We start from the raw sequence: 26,389 nt of genomic DNA, 5'->3' as shown, positions 1-26,389 counted from the left end.
GATTTTTTTTCAAATCTAGCAAAAATCTGTATTAAAGGCTTAAAAACTAGAAATCACAAAATCAGAATATTTTCCAACATGCTATCTGTCTTTCAGAATCAGTTTGCAACACTTTGTCCTACTCCAACATGACCAAGAAATAGAATGTTGGATGGGATTTGGCAGGCAAAATCAGGCCTGACACTGAGACGACTCCTCCCTTTCCTAGTTTTCTGGACTATTAGGAGTCCTCCTTAGGTTGTAGGTGGGAGCCAAGAATGAAATTCTCAGGATTATTGGGGGGGGGGTGGATCGTTCCAAAAAGAATACCCACAGCCATTAAAACAGGCTTGCAGGCCATGCAGAATGACTACGCACCTGGGAATAGTTGTGGGAAGTATGGTACCACTACAGTAGGGGGGAAATGCTTCAGAGTAAACACATCTAGGATAGCACCATAAAACCTTGTGCAGTACCTGTGGGCAGTGATTGTGTGAAGGGGCTGTTGAGAATGTGCCAGCTGGCTCTCCCTCAGATGCCAGTGCATCTTGCCCCCCAGTCATTGGCATCCCTCATGTTTAGACCCCCCCCCCCTTCAGACTAATGCAAATCAGCTAGTGGTATGGGCAAGGCCTGCACACCAGCATCTAGCACAGAGATTTCCACACTTTTCATGTCAGTGATGTACTTTAACCAACCCCTTTCCAGCCCCACAAGGCGCATGGGGAGTGTTCGTGCAACACACCTACACATGACAGCCGATATACCAACATGTCATGACACACAGTTTGGAAAGCTCTGCATTAGAGGCAAGAAGGCCTCTTTCAGAAAATGAAAGTCTTCTCCAAGACTCCAAATGAGAATAAAAGGGAATACAGACTTTGGCAAAAGAAATGCAAGCAGAGGCACACGTTGCAAAAAGGAGAATAGATTATTTAAATACATTAAGAGCAGGAGACTGACCAGACAGGTGGTTGGACCTTTGAATGACAAGGGAGTCGAAAGTATGCTGAAGGAGAATAAGGAGACTGTGAAGCTCCATGAATTCTTTGCATCTTTCTCCACAGTGGAAAATGCATGGTAGATCCCAGTGTCTGAATGGGATTTGCGATGAGCTGCCTAGAACTTGCTGGTTGCAGGGATTCTTACAAATAATTTTTTATTAAGTGCACTTTGATTAGCTACACACCCTTGCTCTGTAAATAAGAAGCACATTGATGGTTAAGGCTTCACAGGTTCTCTAACATTACATAAGGGGCAACTGAAGGGACAAAAATACTTTTAAAATGAGAGGGTATATTGAAATATGCCATTGTTGAGGGAAGTGTGTGTGTGTGTGTGTGTGTGTGTGTGTGTGTGTGGCATTTGTGTGACATGCGTAGCCAAAATGTAAAAGAGAAAGCCACATTTTAGATTTTATATCTGTTCCCCTTGCACTTAAGATTTATTATTGCCTCCTCATGCTGCAGATGACTGGATCTGCTCAGCCGGCAAAAGCTGCAAGTAAAGCACATCATAAAAATAAAGCAAAAATGCACTTAAAACAGTAAGAAGTTACCCAAGGGAACAACTCTTTCCCTGTATACCTCAGCAATTGTTGAGGTCAGAGATACGTTATCTCAGAAGAATTTCACATACCTGAAATTTCAAGAACTGATTTTGTATTATATTGTTGAGCGACTCAAAAAGAATTTATTATTGTTGAGTGTGGGTGTTTGGTAGTCCTTCAGCTGCAGAACATAAGCAGAAGTAACTGAGCTGGGAATCCCTGGAAGCCAGGGTGTTTAATGTGCTTTATCCTTTCCCTCTTGGCTCTCCTTTCCCAATTCCCTATTACTCCAGGGCAGGCTCAGGGCTGATGTTCCATTTCCTGAGCCATGGGTGAGAGATCAGTAGGCCCACATACTTATCTTTCCTGCGAATTTCTCCTGCCTCCCCTCTTTCAAACGCTAGTATAAGCCTAACCACGATTAGCATTGGTTTTGGTGCAGAGATAAAACGTGCTTGATGTGGAAAGGGAAAAGAAAAGAAGAATTCACATGGGAAAGAGAATGGAGCACATAGTCCTCCCAGGGTGTACCTCATTTCTTAACCTTGATTTTTTAAAACATGAAAACTTACTTCTACACATGATGTTAGGGTATAATCGTGTCTCTGCTCTTCTGCTGAGATAAACTGCCAATAACTATATAATCAATGATAATAATAGCCTTCCATCCCAGGAACCATCTTGCTTTTCTCTGTACATCGTAATCACCATTTTTCATCATGGGTAATTAAAGCTGAGCACATCATTCAGATGTGGTATCATCAGTGTTTCATACAAGGTACCTGTATTCCCCACTTGGTTAAAAATACCTCGACTATGCATCTGATATTTGCATTTGCCCTCTTTGTGGCCATGTGACATAGACGACTTATAGTTATGACAGTCAGGTTGTGTATCCACAGCAGTGACCAGAGGAGGAATGACTACAGGGAGGAGCGCAGAGAGAAGAAATGCAATCGTCCACCTGTAGTAGCACAACTGGATGCCTTTATCTGCCCCACCTGCAACAAAACTTGTCTCCACAGCCACAGCAGGCGCTGTAACTCTCCCGTGGTTTGGCTTTACCCTCAGAGGCACACTTTTCTGACAGCAAGACCTGCTCAACAGTGGAATGGACTCCCTCAGGAGGTTGCGGACTCCCCTCCCTTCCCCTGGAGGTTTTTAAGCAGAGGTTGGATGGTCATCTGTCATGGATGCTTTACTGTGAATTCTTTTTATTGATTTTTGCTTAAATGATCAAAAAGAAAAACAATGACAGCACGGAAAAACAAAAACACGAAAAGAAAAACGGTTACAGCCATTACATCGAAATAAAATAAAACAGATTTCTAAACATAATGACTATTTCCTTTTACATTTCTTTGCTTGTTCAATTGTCTCTTTATATCTCTAGATATTTTAATCCTTCCTTTGTACACCTATTGACTTCCATCCCTACTGGTTCCAGGCTTTTTACATTAAATAATTTATTTCTCTTGCAGTTACTAATTATAATAGACTTATACATCATAAGATCTAAATCAATCCTGCTGTGGTTTTTATGTTCTTGTAGTTCTCTTCAATGTAGGTCATGAATTTTTTCCAGTCATTCATAAACTTTGTGTTTTTTTGGTTTCTAATTTTTTGTGTCATTTTTGCAAGTTGTACAAATTCAAATAACTTTGTTTGCCAATCTCTAATTTCTGGGATACTTTGGCTTTTCCAATTTTGGGCAATTAATAATCTAGCAGCAGCTGTGGCATATTGAAATAATGTTTTATCTTCGTTTTTAATTTCATCCCCGATTATACCCAATAGGAAGGCCTCCGGCTTTTTAATAAAGGTATATTTAAATATTTTTTTTAGTTCATTATAAATGCCTTCCCAATATTTCTTCATTACTTCGCATGTCCACCACATGTGGAAAAAATTACCTTCTCTAGTTTTACATTTCCAACAAGACTTACTAGCTGTTTTGTACATCTTCCCCAGTTTTGCCGGGGTGATGTACCACCTGTACATCATCTTTTCTAAGTTTTCCCTTAGTGTTGCACATGCTGTGAATTTCATTCCGTTAGTCCATAAATTCCACCACTTATCATAGTCTATGTTATATCCCAGATCCATTGCCCATCTAGTCATAACTTCCTTTGTTTCTTCGTCTTTCGTATCCCACTCCAATAATAGGTCATACATTTTAGATAATAACTTACAATTACCCTCAATTATTTCTGTCTGGAATTTGGATTTCTTCTCGTTCATCCCTACTTTTTTGTGATCTGTCCATATTGCATTTATTTCGTGGAATTGTAGCCAACTTGTTAAATTACCTTTCAGCTCTTCATACGTTCTCATCTTCCATCTGTTTTCTGATCTTATTAATAGATCTTCATAGGTAAGTCTTTTTCCTTCCATATTTACTTTTTTAATCATTGAGATATCAACTGGCGAAAGCCACCAGGGTGTTTTTTCCTCTAGGAGCTTTTTGTTTTTCTCCCAGACTTCATAGAGAGGGCCCCTAACGATGTGACTTGTGAATCCTTTATGTGATTTTCCTTTATTTTGCCATAAATAAAAATGCCAGCTAAACCTATTTTCAAACCCCTCAAGATCCAACAAATCGGAGTTTTCCAGATTAATCCAATCCCTAATCCAACAAAGACAGGCTGCCTCAAAATATAATTTCAGGTTGGGAACCGAAAACCCCCCTCTCTCTTTCCGGTCTGTCAAAAGTTTGAACCTAATTCTTGGCCTTTTTCCTTGCCATATAAATTTTGAGATAGTTCTTTGCCATTCTGTGAAAAGTTTGGATCCTCTAATCACTGGTATGTTTTGAAAGAGATACAGCATTCTTGGAAGTAAGTTCATTTTTATTGCGGCCATCCTTCCCGTCCATGAAAGTTTCACTCTACTCCAGGTATCCAGGTCTTTCTTTATTTGTTTCCATGTCGTAAGGTAATTATCTTGTATCAGATTTATATTTTTATTAGTTAGCCAAATTCCTAAATATTTTATTTTTTTTGCCACTTTAATTCCATATTGTGATTCTAATTTTTCATTTTCCTCTTTGCCCAAATTCTTCGTCAGCATTTTAGTCTTCCCTTTATTTAATTTAAAGCCAGATACCTTGCCAAATTCTTCTAGCATCTCCAAGGCTTTACCCACACTTTCTTGTGGACTTTCCAGTGACAGCATCAGGTCGTCCGCGTACGCTTTTAGCTTATACTCTTTTGTTTCTAATTTGATCCCTTGGATCTCTGATGTAGCTCTTATTTTATTTGTAATTGCCTCTAGCGCCATAATAAATAAGAGCGGGGATAGAGGGCATCCTTGTCTAGTTCCTTTTTCTATTTTAAATGAGTTTGTTAGGTTGTTATTTATTATTAATTTCGCCAATTGTTTCGAATATATCGCTTTTATTCCGTTCATGAACTCGCCCTCTAGCCCCGCTTTTTCCATGCTCTTCTGTAGGAACTGCCAAGAGACATTATCAAATGCCTTTTCAGCATCAACAAAGATCAGCGCTGCGGGTATCTCGCTTTTTCTTTCCAAGTACTCAATTATATTTATGGCATGCCTTACGTTATCTCTAAGTTGTCTGTTTGGAAGAAATCCTACCTGATCTTTATGTATTAATTTCACTAGGCATTTCTTAAGCCTATTTGCCAACACCTCCGCAAATATTTTATAATCATTATTTAATAATGAAATGGGTCTGTAATTCTTAAGGTTCAGTTTGTCCGTATCTGGTTTGGGGATCATCGTTATATAGGCCTCTCTCCAAGACTCTGGTATTTTCCCTTCTTTTAATATCTTATTCATGATGTCACAAAGGACTGGGGTTAATTGGTTCTCTAATGCTTTATAATATTTCACTGATAGTCCATCCGGTCCCGGCGCTTTCCCTGGTTTCATCTTCTTTATTGCTTCTTGAATCTCTTCTATTTTTATAGGGTTATTTAATTGAATTTTTTCTTCCTCCATTATAGTCTTCCCGTTATAATCTTCTAGATATTTTTCTATTTGAATTATTTCCTCATCTTCTTTTTTATACAGCTTCTCATAATATTTCAGAAAGTTCTCCTTTATCTCTTTTGGGTCTTCAATTAGGTGTTCTTCAACTTTTATCTTGTTTATTACTCTTTGCTCTTGCCTCCTTCTCAGCTGCCATGCTAGTAATTTACCCGTTTTGTTAGCTGACTCAAAATATTTTTGCTTCATTGCTTTAATTTTCCATTCTATTTCCTGGTTTGTTAACATTGAGTATTGCGATTGTAGCAGTTTAATTGTTTGCCTATTTTGTTCGTCCTTCGGGTTTACTATTAATTTTTTCTCGCATTCTTTTAACTGGTTAAGAGTTTCTTCTTTCTTTTGTTCCCTTACTTTCTTCCTATAGCTGTTTTGCTGTATAAAAAACCCTCTTAAAACCGCTTTACTAGCATCCCAGACTATGTCTGGGGTTGTTTCATTATTGAGATTCAGGCTGAAATATTCTTTTAAGGTGTCTTTAGCTTTTTCTACAACCTCTTCATTCTCTAATAGGTATTCATTCAATCTCCATCTAAATCCACCCTGTAATCTACCTTTTATTTCCAGTGCAACCGGGTTATGATCCGAAAAGGTTCTAGGTTGGATTTCACACTTTGTAGTTCTTAGCGTAAGCTCCCTAGAGACCCAAATTTGATCAATTCTACTCCAGCTCTTATATGGTTCTGAAAAGAAGGTAAATTGCTTCTCTATTGCATGTTTATATCTCCAGATGTCTATTAAATCTAAATTTTCCTCCATGTTTTTAAAGGATTTCGGCAACTTCCCTTGTTTCTTTTTCCCCTTTTCTATTTGTTTGTCTAATTCCGGTTCTGGCACTCCATTAAAGTCTCCCATTAGGATCGTCTTGTTAGAATCTAATTCCAATAGCATTTGTTCCAATTTCTTAAAGAATTCTGGCTTATTCAAATTTGGGGCATATACATTTATCACATTAAGTTTTTCACCTTGGAAGTTAATTTGTATTCCCAAGATTCTTCCTTCGTTATCTTTACAAATCACTTTGGGGTCCCATTTTTCTTTCACATAAATTACCACCCCTCTTTTCTTTTCCGTTGTACAGTTTGTAAACTCCTGGCCCAGCTTTTTGTGTATCAGGATATGCTTATGCTTTTTAGTTACGTGGGTCTCCTGTAAACATATTAGGTCCAAATTCTTTCTTTTCAACACATTCACAATTTTATTCCTTTTAACTTTTTCATTCAAACCGTTCACATTCCATGACAAAGTTTTCAAATTCATTATAATGACTACTATTCAATCTACAAAAACTTAGTGTTTTAAATACGAGTGGTTTTGTTCTCTTCCTCCTCCTCTTCTGCTTCCTCCGCCGCTGCTTCCTCTTCTTCCTCCTCCTCGTCTACTTCTTCTTCCCTACTTCTTCTTTCCTGGTCTCTGAACCCTTCTTGGTCTTTTCCTCTTTCCCCCTTCTTTCCTCTCCCCTCCAGGTCTCCACCCCTTCCCTCTTGTCTCTCCTCCATACCTCCCAATTCTTTCTCATATCTGCACATAAATTTCTTCACTTCTTGTATCTCAGCAATTCTAAATTTTTTATCCTTATAGAAAAAAGAAATCCCTTCAGGAAACTCCCATCTATATTGTATATTGTTCTTTTTTAAGACATTTGTCAGATGTTTGTACCCTTCTCTTTTGCGCAGGAGTCTGGTTGGTATCTCTTTAAAAATAATGATCGGTTTACCATCAATAATTAATTTTTTCTGAAAACTTCTTTTTAATATCATGTTTTTCATTTCTATCGAGTTAAAGATAACCAGACAGTCTCCTGCTATTTTTTTTAATTTCACTTGTTTAGCCCTTGTTTTAATTCTGAAAACGTTTTCCATCGTATATGCAACCTCTTCTTCTTTCAATTCTAGCCATTTCGCTAGCTCTTGGATCATTTTTTCTTTAATGTTTTCATTTATCTCTTCTCCTATTCCCCTAAACTTCAGATTTAGCTGTTTTTGTTTCATTTCAATCATCGCCAAATTATCTAAGATTTGGTCTTGGTTTTTATTTAAATTTTCTATCTCATCTCTTATCTTATCTGTCTCTTTTCTTTGTTCTTTCATTTCTTTCTGAATTTTTTTGTTAGTTTCTTTCATAGCCTTCGAACGGGATGTCAAATCTTTAATTTTGCCTGACAGTTCTCCTACAGCTCCCTCTATTTTCTTGTCTATTAACTCATGTATCTCTCCTAATTTTTTTTCCAGGTGTATTTCATTCTGTTTAAATTCTTCCTTTATTTTTAACCATAGAAAATCTAAATCCTTTATCTCCTCTTGGCGGGATGTTTTCCTTTCCAGTGGTGTTCCACCTGCCTTTTTCCCATCTTTCCCTGCCATTTTCTTCTTCACCGGTTTCAAAATAGATGTCCTGCAATGCTTATTCTCTCCCCAAGGGGGCGCACACTCTGCACCCTATCTACTAACTTATTAATCACTTTGTTCCAATACACTTTTATCCATTCAGGTTGCCACTTCTAAAGTACCAGTTACTAGATGGTAATGTTATTTTAGATGGTATTTATAAACAAGGAGCACCGTTAACAGTGAACAATAAGCTATATGGGAGTCAGACAGAAGGGGTAGATATGAAGGTCAGACAAAGCAAACAAAAGTTCCCTCCAGCAATCTTTATCCTTATTTTCTATCTAAACTTCTAAATTTCTTTTCCTAATTACTCCAATTCAAAATTTCCCCCAGAGTTTCCCCCAGAAGGCTATGTCAATACTTAAGAGTTAAACTCCCAAAAAGGGGAACAGCAAAAAACAGAGACAAAAAGTTCTCTCCAACCACAGGAGGCGTAGAAGCATCAGAGCTGTTCTTAGAAATTTTTCTTCATATTTTTTCTATTTTTCCTATTTTTTGTTTTTTATTTTTTACCTTTTTTATTCTTCCCTTTTTTCTTCCTTTTTTTTCCCTCTCTCTCCCCTGCTTCTCCTGAGCTGAGAGGACGCACTTACAGACTTATAGCCAATTTATCACCCTGACTGTCTGATTGAATACTGGAGACATAAAAAGACTTTGATACTCAGATTTTTCGGCTCTTGAAGAGAGAGAAGCAAAACCAGAACATTGAGGACATATTAATACCTGATTTTTTATTATTATTATTATTATTATTATTATTATTTTCCCTCTTGTTTTTTGCCTTTTCCTTTTTCCCTTAGGACTCTCCATAGGATTTTAGGACGCTAAGACATCTGTGTTCCTGCCCCTGTCTTTTCCACACCCTTCTCTTACAACCCGAATTTGGATTAAGCCAGCAAGTGGCTGAAGAATATAAATACTAGCATTAACATTAGGAGATAGAAGACAAGTAAAAATTTCGTGTTATCCTGTTCTTCGTATTTGGAACCCCAAAGGTGTGGTCTTCATTGAGCTGTGTTGCCAAGACTGGGCACAACTACCTGCCCAGTTTGTAAAAAACTCTCTTTCCTGTCATGGATGCTTTAGCTGAGATTCCTGCATTGCAGGGGGTTGGACTAGATGACTCTTGGGATCCCTTCCAACATTGTGATTCTACGATTCTGTGGTTCCATTTTCTTCTGAGACAGCCAACAACCATTCTTTAATCTCGGGTTTCCTTCTCTGTAGTTTTGAGCAAGTCATCTCGGGATATGAAACCCAAAATTCTGACTGTGGGACAAAAGCCACTCCCTATTTGTTTCCTTTTACGCTATCCATTGTCCAGAATTCTCAGTGCAGCATTTTTACTACAACCATGTGAAACAGATGAGAGAAAGTGACTTGCCCAGTTCCACCAGTTGCATTTCATAGTTGCATAGGGATGTTTCACACAGACGGGGGCAGCTGGCCTGCGGAGATGCTGGCTAGGGCAGCTGAAGGCACTTCCTGCTCTATTTGGCATGTAGCAGAGCAAGGTTCAAGGCTGAGAACAGATGACCTTGAAGGCGAAAGACAAGGCAAATGGGAAAATGCTTGAATGACAAGAGGAGTGAAATTAGCTCTGAGAGCAGAGGAACAGAATTGTGAAGGGAGGCATGCAGAAGTACAATAAAGAAACAAAGGGCACCCCCTACTAATACATTGTACGTGGGGCTGTCTTTTACAGTGGTGTGTCCACTCTTAAAGAAAACTTCATTAGATCCCTTAGACCTATCCAATTACCACCCAGTTTCAAATCTTCCATACCTGGGTAGGGTAATTGAGAGAGCGGTTGCTGAACAGCTTGGTAGGTTTCTGGAGGAAACATCGGCATTAGATCCATTTCAGTCCGGTTTCCGTCCTGGTTTTGGGATGGAGATGGCTCTGGTTGCCCTAACAGACGATCTCCGTAGATAGCTGGATCGAGGCGGGTCAGGACTGGTGATCCTTTTAGATTTGTCAGCAGCCTTTGACATGGTTGATCATGATCTTCTGGACCACTGCCTCGCAGACGTGGCTGGACCACAGCCCGTAACTGGCTGTGCTCTTTTATCTCTGGTCGGGGACAGAGGGTGGCACTAGGGAGGGAAATGTTGTCGCGCCATTCCTTGGTGTGTGGAGTGCCGCAGGGCGCAATTCTCTCCCCGATGCTTTTTAACATCTTTATGCACCCCCTTGCCCAGATTATCCGGAGCTTTGGGCTGGGCTGTCACCAATATGCTGATGACACTCAGTTCTATCTGCTGATGGATGGCCACACCAACTCGGCCCCGGACACACTGACCAGATGCTTGGAAGCTGTGGCTGGATGGTTTCGTGGGAGCCGATTGAAACAAAATCCTTTGAAGACAGAGGTCCTATGGCTGGTTCGGGATGGCATGGGGATGAGGGACCAACTCCCTTCTCTTGCGGGGGCCCAATTAGTGCCATTGCCTTCCGTTAAGAGTTTGGGTGTAATCCTTGACGCCTCCCTTTCCATGGAGGCGCAAGTTACAGCAACAGCCAAGGCGACATTTTCCCACCTTCGCCACATCAAGCAGTTGGTCCCTACCTTTCCCGCCCCGACCTGGCCACAGTGATCCATGCGATGGTCATCTCCAGGCTTGACTACTGTAATTCGCTCTACGCGGGGCTGCCCTTGAAGCTGTCCCAGAAACTCCAGCGGGTACAGAATGCTGCAGCGAGGCTCCTCACGGGGTCTCTGCCATGGGAGCATATTCACCCAGTGCTTTTCAAACTGCACTGGCTCCCGGTGGAGTACAGGGTCAGATTTAAGGTGCTGATTTTGACCTTTAAAGCCCTTCACGGCCTAGGACCCTCGTACCTACGGGACTGCCTATCCCGGTATGCCCCACGGAGAGCCTCAAGGTCCATAAATAACAACAGCCTAGTGGTCCCGGGCCCTAAAGAAGTTAGATTGGCTTCAACCAGAGCCAGGGCCTTTTCAACTCTGGCTCCAGCCTGGTGGAACGCTCTGCCTCATGGGACCAGGGCCCTGCAGGATCTGATCTCTTTCCGAAGGGCCTGTAAGACAGAGTTGTTCCACCTGGCCTTTGGCTTGGAGCCAGTTTGATTCCCTCCCTCCCTCTCTTTCTTTTTTTCCTTTCCTTCTCCTCCTGCGATGAGGCTACATTTTAATATTTTAATGTTCCATTATTTTAATGTTGTATTTTATTTTTGTTGTTAAGTTGTAATCATTCATCTTGTTTTTATTATTGCTTGTAAGCCGCTCTGAGCCCGGCCTTGGCTGGGGTGGGCGGGGTATAAATAAATAAAAAATATTATTATTATTATTACTTTAAGGGTGGTTGCTCAGAGGGCTTTCTTGCTGCATTTATTGACGGCCAAGACACACACTGAAGGGGGCGGATGTGGAACAGGCTTATGCATGCCCAATATCTGGAATGCAGTCGCCCCAACCGCAAATGGGGAGTTGCCTGTAATGCCTGCCTGTACTTAACTAGCGGCACTTGCTGCCAGATTGCTACCCAGCCTAAGTTTAATGTTCTTTTATTGGTTTAGAACAAGCTTAGGACTAGTATATCTAAGAGAAGGCCTCCTCCTGGGGCACAAAGATGTGCAGAGAAGGCTCTGCTCCCCATGGCACAACTTGGAGAAGTGCAACTCATGATTGTACAGAGAAATGGCTTCTTTGTCAGCAGCTACCCTACGGAAAACTTCCCCTTGGATATTAGGGGTGCTTCCAGCATTCATTGAAAGCTTACCTGAAAGCAGGCCTGATTACTGCAATTGGTGCTAATATTTTACTATGTTATGACTTGCTGCTGTTTTACTAGTTAGAAGTCAGCTTTGTACTCTCTGGAGTGTAAGTGGTATGGAAATAGTTGTATTAATAAGTTTAAAAGTTGCAGAATAAATCTCATCAGCTCAAACACTGGTTTCTTAGGCTTCAGTCCTAAGTCCTTACATAGAAGTCAACCCCACTGTCCCACGGTGGGCCTTACTTCCAAAGAAATGCACATAGGATAGCACTGCAAGTGCACACAGGAGATGAGGTGCTTCTCTTCCCCTCGCCCCCATTCTGTACTTGAAGATGGGGCTTCTGGATTCCTGAGGGAAGGACTGTTGCCAGCAATTCACACCTAACTTCTTTTCAAACCACCAGGATCTCACCTTCTATGTGACAGGGGAAAATAGTGGGGAAATAGAGACTGATTTATCAGAGACAGGACTACAAATAGGGACTATCTGAGGGAAATGGGAACAACTGGAATGTATGCTAAGATGATGGCCTGAGGCGCTGAAGAACAAGAAGAAATTTTTATACAACACCTTAGGGTAATTCGGAAATGCAAAGTCCCATTACATGCATTCCCTATTAAAACTAAGTGTTGTATTTACTCTGTGGAATTGAAGCATGAAATATCAAGTATCCATTTGGTATATTGCATTCTCTGACTTCTTTTTGTAATGTAGATACTGTTATGCACTCCCACTTCCCAGAGCACAGGGATGTTTCGGGGCAGGGCTATCTGAGAAAACACTGGAGACCTTTTTGTATTATTTGCTTCATTTACAGCTATACAAGAAGACTGTAAAAGAAGGTAAACAGCCTCCCTGGTTACTCCTCTGATTCCAGCTAGATTTCTGCCCCTCTTGCTGGGGTTCTGAACAATATTTTAGAATGGCTTTGCAAAAGTAAAACACACACCTGAAATCTTCTATCAACATGACATTTAGATGCAAGCAGGCAGCTTATGTAGTGCCAAGCAGCCAGTTTGCGAATATACCATGGTTGGGGTATAACATGAGCCGTGTTCAGTTCTGAGTTATTTCTGGGACCTGCCTCGTGTGGGGAGGGGATGCTGTGTAAGGTGGAGGCGGGTCCATATTTAAGTGCTCTTGGTCTCATGGAACCAGTTTTGTAATTCTTCAGATCCAGGCTGATGGTTGGTAATTTACAGTGCAATGCTGTGTGTGCTACTCAAAAGTAAATCCCACTGTGTTTGGTGGGGCTCACTCCCTATTAATCATCTCCATCAAACTTTATTACGGTTGCAGACCAGCATAAGATAAAAATTAAGCACATAAGACTTAATAAGGAAAGGGATAAAAGTTAAAAGTGATTATAACTCACATAAAATTAAAACAGATAGGAACAAAAGACAAGCGGTTAAATGCGACTCTAAGGAATTATGGGCCTTCAGTTTAGTCCTGATTTGTGGCACAAATCATCCTTCGACAGATGTCCATCATGGTAGCGCAAAATCTAGCAACAGAGGATGTGATATCTAGGTTTTCAGCTTGGAGTAGTACGGAGTTATAGAGTTGTTCTGTACGTCTTGGGAATTTGTGTAGTATAGGCAAGATGAGCCTAGCTCGTAGATCTGTATAGTATTGGCAGTGAAAAAAGGCATGTTCCGTTCTTTCCACTCTCCCAGAGTCATATGGCCATTTCTTCTTCTCGTAAGGAATCTTCCTAAAACGGCCTTCCTGGGTGGCTGAAGGGAGGCCCTGGCCACGGGCCAGAGGGAAAGCCCTTCGCTGTTTGGAAATTTCAAGGTTGGCTATATATGGCATCTGGGAGATGAGGTATTTTCTGGTTACACTGATCAAGAATTTTGGGGACCTGGCTAGATCTGCTTGGCATTCTTGTCTTCTGTGTTCTGTTTAATGGTTTTTCTAGCTTGTTCACACCCCATGTCAAGTAGAATCTGTGGGATGGAGCCTAGAGTTGTTATGTTTATCGCTGCATGTTTCCATGTCATTTGGAAATCATCCTTAAGAGTTAAGGGAGCAAGGCCACACAGGAGGAAAGGTAGTCTCAGCCAATAATTAAGTGTGGGAAGCCGTACTCTGCCCTCAATTCTTAGGAATCCAGTTTCAAGACATATGGTAGCATTGGAGACGTGTTTAGGCACTTGTAGGGCTGGTCTCAAAACATTCAATTGAACCAGTTCTAAGTTAAAGGTAAAGGGACCCCTCACCATTAGGTCCAATCGCGGACGACTCTGGGGTTGTGGCGCTCATCTCGCTTTATTGGCCAGCATGACTAAGCTGCTTCTGGTGAACCAGAGCAGCGCACAGAAACGCCGTGTATCTTCCTGGCGGAGCAGTACCTATTTATCTACTTGCACCTTGATGTGCTTTTGAACTGCTAGGAGCTGGGACCGAACAACGGGAGCTCACCCCATCACAGGGATTCGAACTGCCAACCTTCCGATCGACAAGCCGTGTCCCTTGTAGTACCAGTTCTAGTGGTGTGCAATTGGCAGAGGGACCTTGTTGAACAGCACCATATAAAAGCTGTACCATCTATTTGGCTTCTAACAGTTTGATGGCTGCAGGTATATTATTTATTTATTTATTTATTTATTTATACATACATACATACATACCTACCTACCTGCCCATCTGGCTGGGTCTCTCCAGCCACTCTGGTGTCTGCTCCCTACTAAGTGCATGTGCAATCCTGTGCACTTAAGTTGTAGTAAATCCCATTGAACCTGGTGGGACGTCTCAGTAAACATGCATTGAAGTAGTGTCTTTCTTTCTTTCTTTCTTTCTTTCTTTCTTTCTTTCTTTCTTTCTTTCTTTCTCTTATGTCCTTCCCTTTCCTCCATAGAGCTCATAGTACAGTTTGCATCTCACAGCTATCCTATGAGGTAGGTTTGGCTGAGAGAAAGAGATAGTTACTTGTCCAGGGTCACTTGGTGAGCTTTCTAGCTGAGCAGGGCTTTGAGCCAGAGTTCCCCCAGTGGCACAGTGTACTTGCGTAGCCAATAGGTGCTGATACCTGTACTGGGTTCATCATACACACCTACCTTTCCTTGGGGTTTGGTTTGTAGCAAGATGCCACCATTGAAAATGTCCCACTGTGTCCTGGAACAATGCTACTTTGGGTCATTGCAAGAAATCTAAAATGGCTCACTACAGATCATTGCGCTGTTGCTTTCTCTAGATGATAGCGAACCTTCTGGTTGGGGGTAACAGATGCCAGGGGCTACCCAGAGGGAGACTTTATTGGAGGGACCTTCAAATCTGGAGTCAGTCCTGTCCCCAAAGCTAAACCTGGCACCCCAGCACTGCAGCACACCGCCCAATTTCCCTGTAAATCTAGTAATTTGAAAGCTCTTATCATTTACCCTTCATATAATGAACACTGGTCTTCTGCACGTTGTATTAATGGAAGTACAATGGATCCCTGTTTTAGTTTTAGACGGAATGTCAGTAGATTACTAAAATGTACCCACGAAGCCTTTTACCCTGCTTTAAAGTGAGCATAGATACTCACATACACACAAATAGATGAAACTTAAAGCAAAGTGGTCCTCTTCAAAATATATACAATAATGCTGCAGCTTTTCTAGGTTTCTGGCTGTACAGTATATTAGCTAGAAAAGGGTTGTAGGAGAATACCAAGTAGTGCAGGGAATTAACAATACAATCTTTTCTTGCAGGAAACCTGAAGATCTGCCTTCTCATTCTGAACCAGCCTTTCAACAAAGGTCATTTTCATCATCTGTGGAACAGAGGTAATAATAACTTTATGCATCTCTCCACTTGCTTATACGTTGCCTGGCTTAAGGTACTTCCTGCCCACCATTTCCCATACAGCAGTTTCCATTAGCAATATCACATGTTCAGGGTCTGGTGTGAATCCAGAACCTAGACCTCACTGAGGTGGGAAATCTCTTCTCCGGGATGTATCTTTTTTCAGGGTGTAGAAGGGGTTCACGTGATGGAATGGCTCTTCATTCAAAAGAAAGGATCTGCACAGATAACATGAGGAGCATGTCAGAAAGGAGGCTCAGCTAGAGCGCTTCTCCCCACCCATCATCTGGTTTTCCATGGTGAGGAAAGCACTCAGTTATGTGAACCTGCACTCTGAAGTGGTATCACTGTGACAAGAACTAGGCCAGAGAAATATTTCCCTTGTCGCCCTGTGTAGCAAGTGAGCTGATTATGCAAATTCGGCATTTCTTATTCCAGTGGGTTCTTTATGGACTGATAAGTTACAAATGCACTTATGTGATAAAAAGATTCTCAGGAGCTTTTGATTGCTAGTTTTGTAATAAACAATAGTGGATCAATGTTCCATTTATAATTTAGGGAATATGTGTTTCTGAAAGGTCACCAGCAAACTCTGCTGGTTTAATTACAATAGAAAAGAGAGCTTGTAATCTTTATCATCAACACCAGAAGCTGGTTCCTCCCCCAATTCCCTGTTGGAGATCTGAATGATTTGAATAAGCAATGTAGAGCTCAGAGTCTTTGGAGATATATAAGTCATGGGATGCTTGAAGCTATTTCCTCTTTCCATGTGAAAATCAATGCTTGGTAGGAATTCTTGCTTTCAAGAATTCTTACAATATTTCAGAGCTGAGCCCAGAACCTATTTCTAGCAGTCGTTTATTGAGTTTCCAATATCAGGACAAAATTGAGAGTGGGGCACAGCAGGATTTTCAGTGAGATTAAAAAAGAAGTTGGCTTGGTGCAAGATCCGTTTATCAGAGCTGTTTATGAGAGCTGTTACAGGCTGCAGACACTGCATTTACTTAAGAAGATGCCCTGTGGAACTTAGTGGGGCTTACTTTTGAGTAAATGTGTATGATCAGGAAGCATCCCATTCAAATTTTGCCTTAGCCATGAACTCACTAGGTCAGGGTTGGCTCCATTGAGATCTGCGGCTGAGAACCTGCCCTGGCTCCTTATATATCTCTGTTACAGAAGCCTGGCCCTCTGAGCTGGGCAGCTGGTTTTCCCTGTCACAGACTCCCTCACAAGGTGGTGGACTCTCCTTCCTTGGGGGTTTTCAAGCAGAGGTTGCATGGCCATCTGTCATGGATGCTTTTTAGCTGAGATTCCTGCATTGCAGGGGGTTGGACTAGATGAGCCTCAGGTCCCTTCCAACTCGGTGATTCCATGATTCTTTGCATATTGAAGAATATGAGTAATAGAATGCATAACTTGGCCCAGAATGAACAAGGGATTGCAGCTCAAGGCAATTCAGAAGGACAATGTTGTTGTCTTTGTTATTACATTTCTATCCCACTTTCCTCCAAGGAGCTCTAGGGACACTTGGGGTTTTCACTCTTCCCACGTTATTCTCGCAACACAGCATGGAGGTGGATCCCCTGGTGAGCTTCCTGGCTGAGGGGCTTTGGCCTCCGAGTTTCTAGTACAACACGTGATGACTCTCTTGTTAATTAGCCTCTGTTGCATTTTAATGTGGTGTTGAGGGTATAGTTAGCTCTTATTATCAGATTTTTCTGGGGGTTTGATAGGCATTTTGTAGAGTTCTCTGAAAGTGGCTGTGGTGGTGAGTTGAAAAACAAGGGACATCACTTAGATCCCAAAGAGGCTGTAATAAGTGACATGTCATCTCCATCATACGCTAACCATGGTTATGTCCGCACTTGGCCTGTTTGAGTCATATTACACACAGCAGTCTAAGGACAGGATGTTTGTTTAATTAGTCTTCTGTATTATTTTAAAATGAGGAAAAATGAATAATTAATCATTCCCTTTCTGGTGTTTTGAAGTGCTGACCCCTGCTGATCCTTAGTTCATCGTAACAATTGCAGCAGAGAATTGCTTTGAAGTGTTTGAGAAAGGGGCTAATGAATGATTGTAAGTAGAATTTTTTAAAAAGGAAGACCATTGCAGTACTTTTTATGCTAAAGTGGGACACACATCCTATGAAGGACTTGCATTGTTAAAAATGCTTTTGCTGTATGGAAGTGTTTGATAGTAGTCTGTATTCTGCTGCCAAAAGTTTTATTGAAGATATTTGGAACATTCCGCTGAAGTGACTTCTGTTGGAGGGATATTGAGAGGCATCCGTACAAAAACTTGAGACAAATAGAGAATAGAGAAAAATCAACATACCAACAACAAGAATACCCTTCATCTGAGGATCACAGGGTGGTTTACAATATAAAAACACGGAAATACATAACATGTTGTTGTTTAGTTGTTTAGTGACCCCATGGACCAAAGCACGCCAGGCCCTCCTGTCTTCCACTGCCTCCCGCAGTTTGGTCAAACTCATGCTGGTAGCTTCGAGAACACTGTCCAACCATCTCGTCCTCTGTCGCCCCCTTCTCCTTCTGCCCTCCATCTTTCCCAACATCAGGGTCTTTTCCAGGGAGTCTTCTCTTCTCATGAGGTGGCCAAAGTACTGGAGCCTCAGCTTCACGATCTGTCCTTCCAGTGAGCACTCAGGGCTGATTTCCTTAAGAATGGAGAGAAATGGGTAGGTTTGATCTTCTTAATACATAACATAGAAACAAACAAATTTAGAAGGCCATAGATCAGGGGTCCTCAACCTTTTTTAGCTGTGGCCCCCTGCTGAAAACGTTTGCTGACCCCTGCTCAAAAGTTTAAAATTTATATCAAGAACACCAAGGGGGGAATCAGAGAAGTGTTTATGATGCAGATGCTTCTGGACCCAAAAGCAACCCCACTTGGAGTGCATTGCAGTGATACAATACTGAGGTTACCAACGCATGACTTACAGTGGGGAAGTGATCCCTGCGCAGGAGCGGCTGCAGCTGACATACCAGCTGAAGCTGAGGAAAGGCGCTCCTGTGCTTCAAGGGACAATAGTAGTTCATGGAGCACCACCAAACTATGTACAGTGGTACCTCAGGTTACAGACGCTTCAGGTTGCAGATGCCGCTGACCCAGAAATAGTGCCTCGGGTTAAGAACTTTGCTTCAGGTTGAGAACAGAAATCGTGCAGCGGCGGCGCAGCAGCAGCAGGAGGCCCCATTAGCTAAAGTGGTGCTTCAGGTTAAGAATATTTTCAGGTTAAGAACAGACCTCCGGAACGAATTAAGTTCTTAACCCGAGGTACCACTGTACCTGCCCCTCTGAGGGAGGGCACTCCCATCCAGGACAGGCAACTAGCCTGCCCCCCAGAGTTGAGAACCACTCACCCACTTAGAGGCAGGTTTGCAAAATTTGGATTGAGCTAACCATAGTTGGGAAAAATGCTGATGCTAACTGTTAAGGTGGACAAAGGCCCACTGCTATCTATTTTACTTTTGCTAATTCTAATTCTTTAATTGCATCTTGAAGCACTTTGTTTCCATAGCCAAAATGCCTGGTGGGTCTTCTGCAGTCGCTGGAACCTACGTGAGATAGACTGCATACTCTCAGATGTTCATTTATTCCTGACCTTGAGAAAAGCACAAAATATCTGCATTGATACCACCACAGCTTGTTGTATAGTGGTTTTATCTGTATCTTTAATAGCTTTTTTGATCATGGATTGCTATTTTATGGCTTTTTTCCTATGCTGTCAACACCAGACTTTTAAGAGGTTTGATTGTTTTATAGCTTTGGTTCTAATAAATGAAGAACTTAATCACGGAATGTTTAAGTAGGCCATAATAGCTGCTACTTTATTGAGCTTATTGATTGATGTAGAACCTTTAGTTTCTATGCTGCCTCAAGGAAACCTCTCATTAGCGGCTTCTTTTTGTTTCTTTTTTACTCAAGACAGCTGACCACTGCATGTGGAAAGCCTGGTTGCACCAGACACGGTTCCTCCGGTGCTGCCGAACTGGAAAAGGAAGGTGGGAGTTTCCCCTTCCTGCTTGGTTCAGCTGCTGACAGGAACACCCATAGGCAATGTAAGGTGTATTTTCGAGTATTCCAATAATATACCAAAGACTTAGCAAAGTAATAGACATGGGAGGAGGGGGAAAGAGCAATGAATGATGAGTGCAACAAAGGGGACGCCGTGGGGAAGGTTGCAGCTTGTGAAGAGAGCTTAGCCATGCGTCTGGTTTGGACAACACGCCTCGCTCAGCACGGCATGGCAGCAGAATGGACCAGGGAAGAGCAAAGCAGCTGAGAACTCGGTTTCTAGGACCCCACATTTGCACAGTCTCACTAAGTCAAGGTTTGGTTTTGCTTGTTGGACAAGCCAAGCCAGTGAGGTGAGTAGGGATGCACAGGGGTTTCCTACTGGAGCCAGCAAGACAACTGACAAGTGTGAGAGAGTCTCAGACGCATCCCAGTTTCCGTAATTGGGATAATATAAGAAGCTGAACCATTGTGAGAAAGCCTAGTTCTATTCCTAAGACCTGACCAAAGTTTGGGTGGTGCTGGGGAGGCAGTAACAGCTGGGCTCTCCCACAGTTGCAGCAAGGAACCCACCCATTTTTCTGAGAGTGGCCAAGAAATAATACTCCCCTGCCACCCTTTTAAGTTTAAGAGAATTAAGTGTGCCTGCAAATTCAGTCTGGAAAAATGTGCTCCAGGTATCAGAAGTTTGAAAAATACTGATCTAGACTTTGGTATGCTAATGTCTTCAGCCCCGTTGACCTTTTCCTTGGATAGCGGGGAGCAAAAACGGTTCGGCAGGAGACATTAAATAGCTTTCTTTGGTAGTGACTTTTGTAGCAGATTCCCCCATCCCACTTTCTTCTTGAAAATCTCCAGCTTTCCAAATCTCTTTAATTTTATTGTCTTCTCTTTACCTTTGTAGAACTGAAAGAGTGAGGCTTTGCCTGTATTTTATCCAGCACTTTTATAGTACCCTGAAACTCCTAGCGTTCACCTTCTGAAATCTTTCCTAGCAGAGGGAGGGGCAGGAGCTAGAGCTGGATAAAGTGTTGAACTGCGTTTGGCAATTTGGCTGACACAGTTCATCATCTCAAACATGTTCATTGCAAATCCCGCTCTCCCCACTCTGGTAATTTAAATTACAACGCATAATTAACTTGAGGAATTCACTACCACAGAAACGAGGAGATGGCAAATAATTTAGATGGTTTTAAAAAAAGGATTAGACAAGTTCATGGACGAGAGGTCTATCAACAGCTATTAGCCATAATAGCTAATTGGAACTTCCATGCATGCTCGGTGGCCACAAAACTGATTTACTTTTGAGGAAAGAAACTGAAAGTTGGGTGAGAAGAGGAATGGAATGGAGCATCCTTGATGAGAGTATGGAACAGCAACGCTCCACATTGAAACACTTCGTTGCAGGTCCTACTTGTATACTTCTGAATACCAAACCTTGGGGGCATAAAACATAGTATGACCTTCATGCCCTACTTACAAACTTCTCTAGAGACATCTGACTTGAGACTCTTGGAAATAGAATATTTGACTAGCTGAACCTTTGTTTGATTCAGTCAGGCAGGTCTTCTCTTCTTATGCAAATATAGTATGTTTTCTTTGTCCTATGGTGTTGTGTTGTATTGTGTGGTGTTGTCAAAGTTTACGAAAATGACCTATCTTTCTACATCCTTAAATTACAGTTCATATGTTGCACCTGCAGTTTTGTTACCATTGTCAAGCTACTACTCTTTAGTTGACTTGCATATACAGATGTTCTGATCATGTGAGAAACTTTGACTAACTGACTTAATCTCATGCAAACATGTAGAACCGCAACATAAAATCATAGAATTGTCGAGTTGGAAGGGACCCTGAGGGTCATCTAGTCCAAACCCTTGGAATGCAGGAATCTCAACTAAAGCATCCATGATAGATGAACATCCAACCACCACCACCACCACCCCACGGAAAGAGAGCTCACCTCCTCCTGCGGGACTCTATTTCACTCCTGAACAATTCCACTCTCAGAAAGTTCTCTCTGATATTTAGTTGGAATTTCATTTCTTGCAACTTGAAATCATTGATTCGTGTCCTACCCTCCATAGCAGGAGAAAACAATCTTGTTCCCTCTTCCATGTGACAGCCTTTCAGATATCTGAAGAGGGCTATCATATCTCCTTTCATTGTTCTCTTTTCTAGGCTAAACATACCCAGCTCCTTCAACTGTTCCTCATAAGGCTTAATTTCCAGACCCTTGATTATTGTGGTCACCCTCCTCTGCACACATTCCATCTTGTGAACATCCTTCTTAAATTGTGGTGCCCAGAATTGAACACAGTATTCCAGGTGTGGTCTGACTAAGGCAGAATAGAGTGGTACTTTTGCTTCCCTTGATCTGGACACTATACTTCCGTTGATAAAGCCTAGAATTACATTAGCTTTTTTTGCTGCTGCATCACACATCACCCATGCTAAGCTTGTGGTCTACTAAGACCCCGAGATCCTTTTCACATGTACTACTGGTAAGCCAGCTGTTCCCCATCTTATATTTGTGCAGCTGATTCTTCCTGCCTGAGTGCAGAACCTTATATTTGTCCATACTGAAATTCATTTTGTTAGATTTGACCCAGTTCTCCAATCTGATTCATCTTGAATCCTGATTCAAGGCTTACCTGTATAAATTGAACATAACGTATCTTATTGATCCAGCATGGGACTAACTATTTGGGTGGCGGTAGAGAGCTTTATAGTGACAACTATCCTACAATATACAGTTACTACCTGGGCCCCAAGTTAGTCTTCAGTTGAGCCTAGTGTGGAGCCAAGTCGGTGCTGAGTAGATATGTCAGGGTGGCAGAAAAGCTTCTTTCCACAAGATCTAAAGTATCCTTTGTGCCTACTACATGACAGTCACTTGCTTACAAAAGAAGGTGAGATAAGCAGCCCTTGTATGTGCTTTCCATTTGGCATGGAAGTAGTAACAACGGGGGTTTCTGCCTTTTCCAGATCTTCTGGGGTTGCCTGTGGTAGTTCAGTTAACTGTATTTCACACTATGGTTCCTGTCTCTCCATTAACTTGGCACTTTGCAGCAGGCATATTCATCCTTCCAGCAAAACATTTGTATGATAAAGTACCCAACTATAAAAGTATTTTTTTGGGGGGGAGAGTGATATTTAACTTTTTGGAAAGTACAACAGAGCCTGTCCATATAAATATGAGGAACAAGCATTTTAAAAGCACCAATGCAGAAAGTGGGACTGTGTATCCATTCAGATCACTGACTTTTTGTTTTCTTGTTACAGGCTCATATTTTTATTTTACAAAAATGAGGCTTGTGCCACTTTCCTTGATGTAAAAGTTCCTTCCACTGATGTTTGTTTCCTTGTAATGAGAGAAAGCGAGCTCTGCAGAGTATTTTTATAAACTACCCTCATTTATAAATATGCAAGCAGAGCAATTCAGGCTTTGAGACTGCTTGTCCATCATCCTATCATCCAAGGGGAGCACCATGAACCTCCTTAGCAACATGATGCCAGCAAGGTAGCATCTCATTTACCCAGACTCCAACTCTCTCTCCCTGTCCCCCTCCAAAGGGGAAGGAAACTGCATTGACCCAAGAGAAATTCAAACGTGTTTTCTTTTCAGTTCCCACAAGCTGTGAAATGTGGGAGCTTTGGTAGGGGAGGGGGATACACCAAAAACCAGTGTCCCCCTTCTCCATTGTTAACTATGTTAGGATAATCCAAGGAAATTGGAATTCTGAAGGCTGGTTGGGATTACTTGTGTGTCACAAATACCACTACCTTATGCAAGGAAGTAAGCAGCATTCAGTAGTAGATCTGTGACCCGTTAGTTAAGCATGAAGATCCCAGTTTAGCTGCTTGCATTTATTTCAGGACAAGAAACTAACCATAGCATCCCATCTTTCTCACTTCTGTCTGCCTTTCTCACTCATGAATCTTGTTCACCTACAACTTTTGCAAGTTGTGAACCCTCAATATTTGCATGTGAACTTTCCCCCTTCCTGTTTTGTTTCCCACAGTTCTGCTGGACTCCTACAGCACAAGCCTCAGTACTCCATATAGGGCAAAAATTCTACCTATCTTTATCTCTATGTTATGATGAACTGTATTAAACTCATGGCAAAGGCAATGTGGCCTATGTTTTTGCCTTATGTTGAACTAAACACCTTTACCATTCTGTAATGTTGCATATTTAATACTCAGTGTTGATTATGTAATATATTTAATATTTAAAATATTTAATATTTCTCCCTGTATCATAAATATGTAAGAATGACATGACACAACTTATTTTGAAGCACAGTTTGTTAAGCCAGAAATCAGGAATGGTCGCTTACCTGGTACAGAGGTGAGCAGCAGTTGCGACCTGGTGCGGTGCTTCCCCCTCCTTCAGAAGCCACGCCATGTGCCTGCCTGGTTCCCACCAATCTGTGGCAGCCGGGGGGGGGGCGGGACAGTCGTGGCGGACTTGCACTGGAGGAGGCTTCACTCTGATCTGCTCCAGGAGAACAAAAAGGAGCCAGTTAGTTTCTTGTCCAGAGCATCACCCACCCAGCCCACCCTCTTGTTTTCTTGCAGACTAACATTTTCTTTCCAGGCCCTCGGACATTGCTATGGCCATACAATGGTTGCTGTCTTCAGGGCTGGGAAGGAATTTTCCCTACTCTGCAGGTTTAGCCTTCCCCACAGCAATTGTCACAACTTTGGCGGTTTAGGCTTTGGGAGGAATCCTTTAGACTAACATCTGAAGAAGGGGTGGTGTGGTGACTCACCTGCTTCCTGCAGCAGTGACAACAGGGTCTCTGTCCTCAAGCACACAGGGGTGGAGGGGCCACAGAGCTCCCCACACCGATGCAGTGAGGGACCAGCTGTGTTTTGCATTGGTCCCATCTTCCCTAAGTGACCCTGTCATGCCTCAGACCCTCAGCAGGGGGCTGAGAGGGACACGCTCCCAATGCCAAGGCTTACCTGCATCTGAATTCAATAAAGTGGTGGCCAATTTAACCCCAAATATATGTTGTTGTGCCTTGTAGTTCTATAAATCATTTAATGTGTCAGCACGAATAGAAGTTATTAATATTGCAGTTATTGTATAAGGGATTAATATTATGACAGGAATGTAACTGCGACTAATAAAATTTGGAATGCAGAAATAAAGAAAATCTTTCCTGCCTGGTTACTCAGAGATCATGGATAATCGAGCATGCATATGCAAGCCTGGCTTTCCATGCAACTTTTTCATAGATGACACCAGAATTGTCTGATCCAGCCTCCCCTCAAGTCCTGGATTGTTTGCGAATGAAATGCTTCCCAGAGCACACATTTCCATGTTTCAGTCTATTAACCAGAGGATACTATGAATGAGTTAAATAACCTCTTTGCTTATAGTCTAATTTGGTTCAACTCCCCTGCTGGGATAGCTCAGTAGACCATGAGACTCATAATCTCTTGTGGGTTTGAGCCCTACTTTGAGCAAAAAGATTCATACATTGCAGGGGGTTGGACTAGATGATCCTTGGGATCCCTTCCAGCTGTACAATTCTATGATACAATGTTATTCAAGACAATCATACTCTGTAAACATACCAAGTTGGTGGACTCCCAACATCCAGTACACCAAAGTATGTAAGCAAGCAAACAAAGGATGAAAAAACAAGCAGCCCAGTTGATTTTCTAAAGAGGAGATCCACGCACACAGACACATTTTTCAGAATACATTTTTCAAAGGAGCAACATTCTAAGAGTGCTTTTTCTATCTCTGGGGTTTCCTCTGCCAGAATCCTGTAAAATCCATGCAGTGAATAGAATTTATTTGAAGCCTAGTAGCAAAGGGCATTTGCTGAGTATTTTTTAAAAGACCATTGTGAGTTTCTGATTTTGTTTTGTGCCTTTGTAAAGTAGGACAAATGATTCTTTCTATCAAAATTGTCAATAACTAGCCTGGGACTGTTAGAAAGCAGTTGTGCTAAGAACCCCCAAAAGTCCCTGGACACCTCAAAAGTCCTTTTAGAGAGGCATCACCACAAATTCTGCTCAATACTTTTGTAAGTCTTTTAAAAAGAAATTGAAAAGTAAGACCTTTCTAACTAAAATGAAGGCAGAGGAAGGTAGATCAGGTTTGGTACAGCCAAATTTCTATTAATATAGGACTCTTTTGACAAAAGAGAGTAAACAATAGGCCACTTTACACAGCACATTTTCACTGTAGGCCTAAATTAAGTGTATGTCTAAAAATGTTAGCTGTAAATGAAATAAAGATGAGTTGCCCCTTCTATAGGACAGCTGCATATTCCTGCATATTCCCTTCCAGCTCTGCAATTCTATTAGTATATGCCTGACACAGAAGTCAGCCTATGTCTCAACTAAACCACTTCAGGCTGCAAGAGCACAGAACACATTCTTATACATAGAAAACCAGTAGTTCAGTGTTCCTTTTCTTTCAGGTTGGAACCCTTCTCTCTGGTATCTATGTTTCTAAGTGCAAGGATTTTAAATATTTTTAGATTTTATTTGCTCTTTTGGAGACTTAGGCTGAGCAACAAGGGTTGGGCTTGCACATTCTCATTCTTCATGGTGCTGTGGGCAGAATTGTGCGCCTTCATCTGCAGTGGTAATGCAAGTAAAGGATGCACTAGAAACCTCATGTTCAAAAATACATCCTCTTGTGCAACCTGCATTATAACGGCTTCTGCACGTCTTTATTGAAGAAAATCAATATGTAGGAGCTTATGCCACTCCTTGTGGACTATGTCTGAGGTGCTAAAGCCTTTTATTTTGACCATACCTATACAAGACTGCTCTTCTAGTAATCCATTTTTTAATTGCTATAATTTCCTATCAGAATACTTAATTTGTTGTCTGACTGGCTGATGAAATACTT

The 26,389-nt window shown here is 41.7% G+C and overlaps 1 protein-coding gene across 5 annotated transcripts in view; it reads left to right on the top strand.

Moving 5' to 3' along the window:
• TPK1 (thiamin pyrophosphokinase 1) overlaps positions 1 to 26,389 on the top strand; it is a 254,996-nt gene that overhangs the window by 31,165 nt on the left and 197,442 nt on the right. For 4 of the 5 annotated variants that reach the window (XR_014557046.1, XR_014557047.1, XM_083706411.1 and 1 more), the window contains exon 3: positions 15,366 to 15,440. The exons of the other annotated variant lie outside the window; for it this stretch is intronic. Coding sequence is in view for 2 of the 4 variants with exons in the window: in XM_083706411.1 (XP_083562537.1) it covers positions 15,366 to 15,440 (75 nt within the window). In the remaining 2 variants the exon portion in view is untranslated. The remainder of the gene's footprint in view (positions 1 to 15,365; positions 15,441 to 26,389) is intronic. 5 annotated transcript variants of the gene reach the window in all.

Source organism: Podarcis gaigeae (genome assembly GCF_964106915.1).
Source record: "Podarcis gaigeae genome assembly, chromosome: 12".
NCBI lineage: Eukaryota > Metazoa > Chordata > Lepidosauria > Squamata > Lacertidae > Podarcis > Podarcis gaigeae.
Note: the sequence above shows the minus strand (reverse complement) of the source record. Positions and strands in the feature narration are given on the sequence as shown.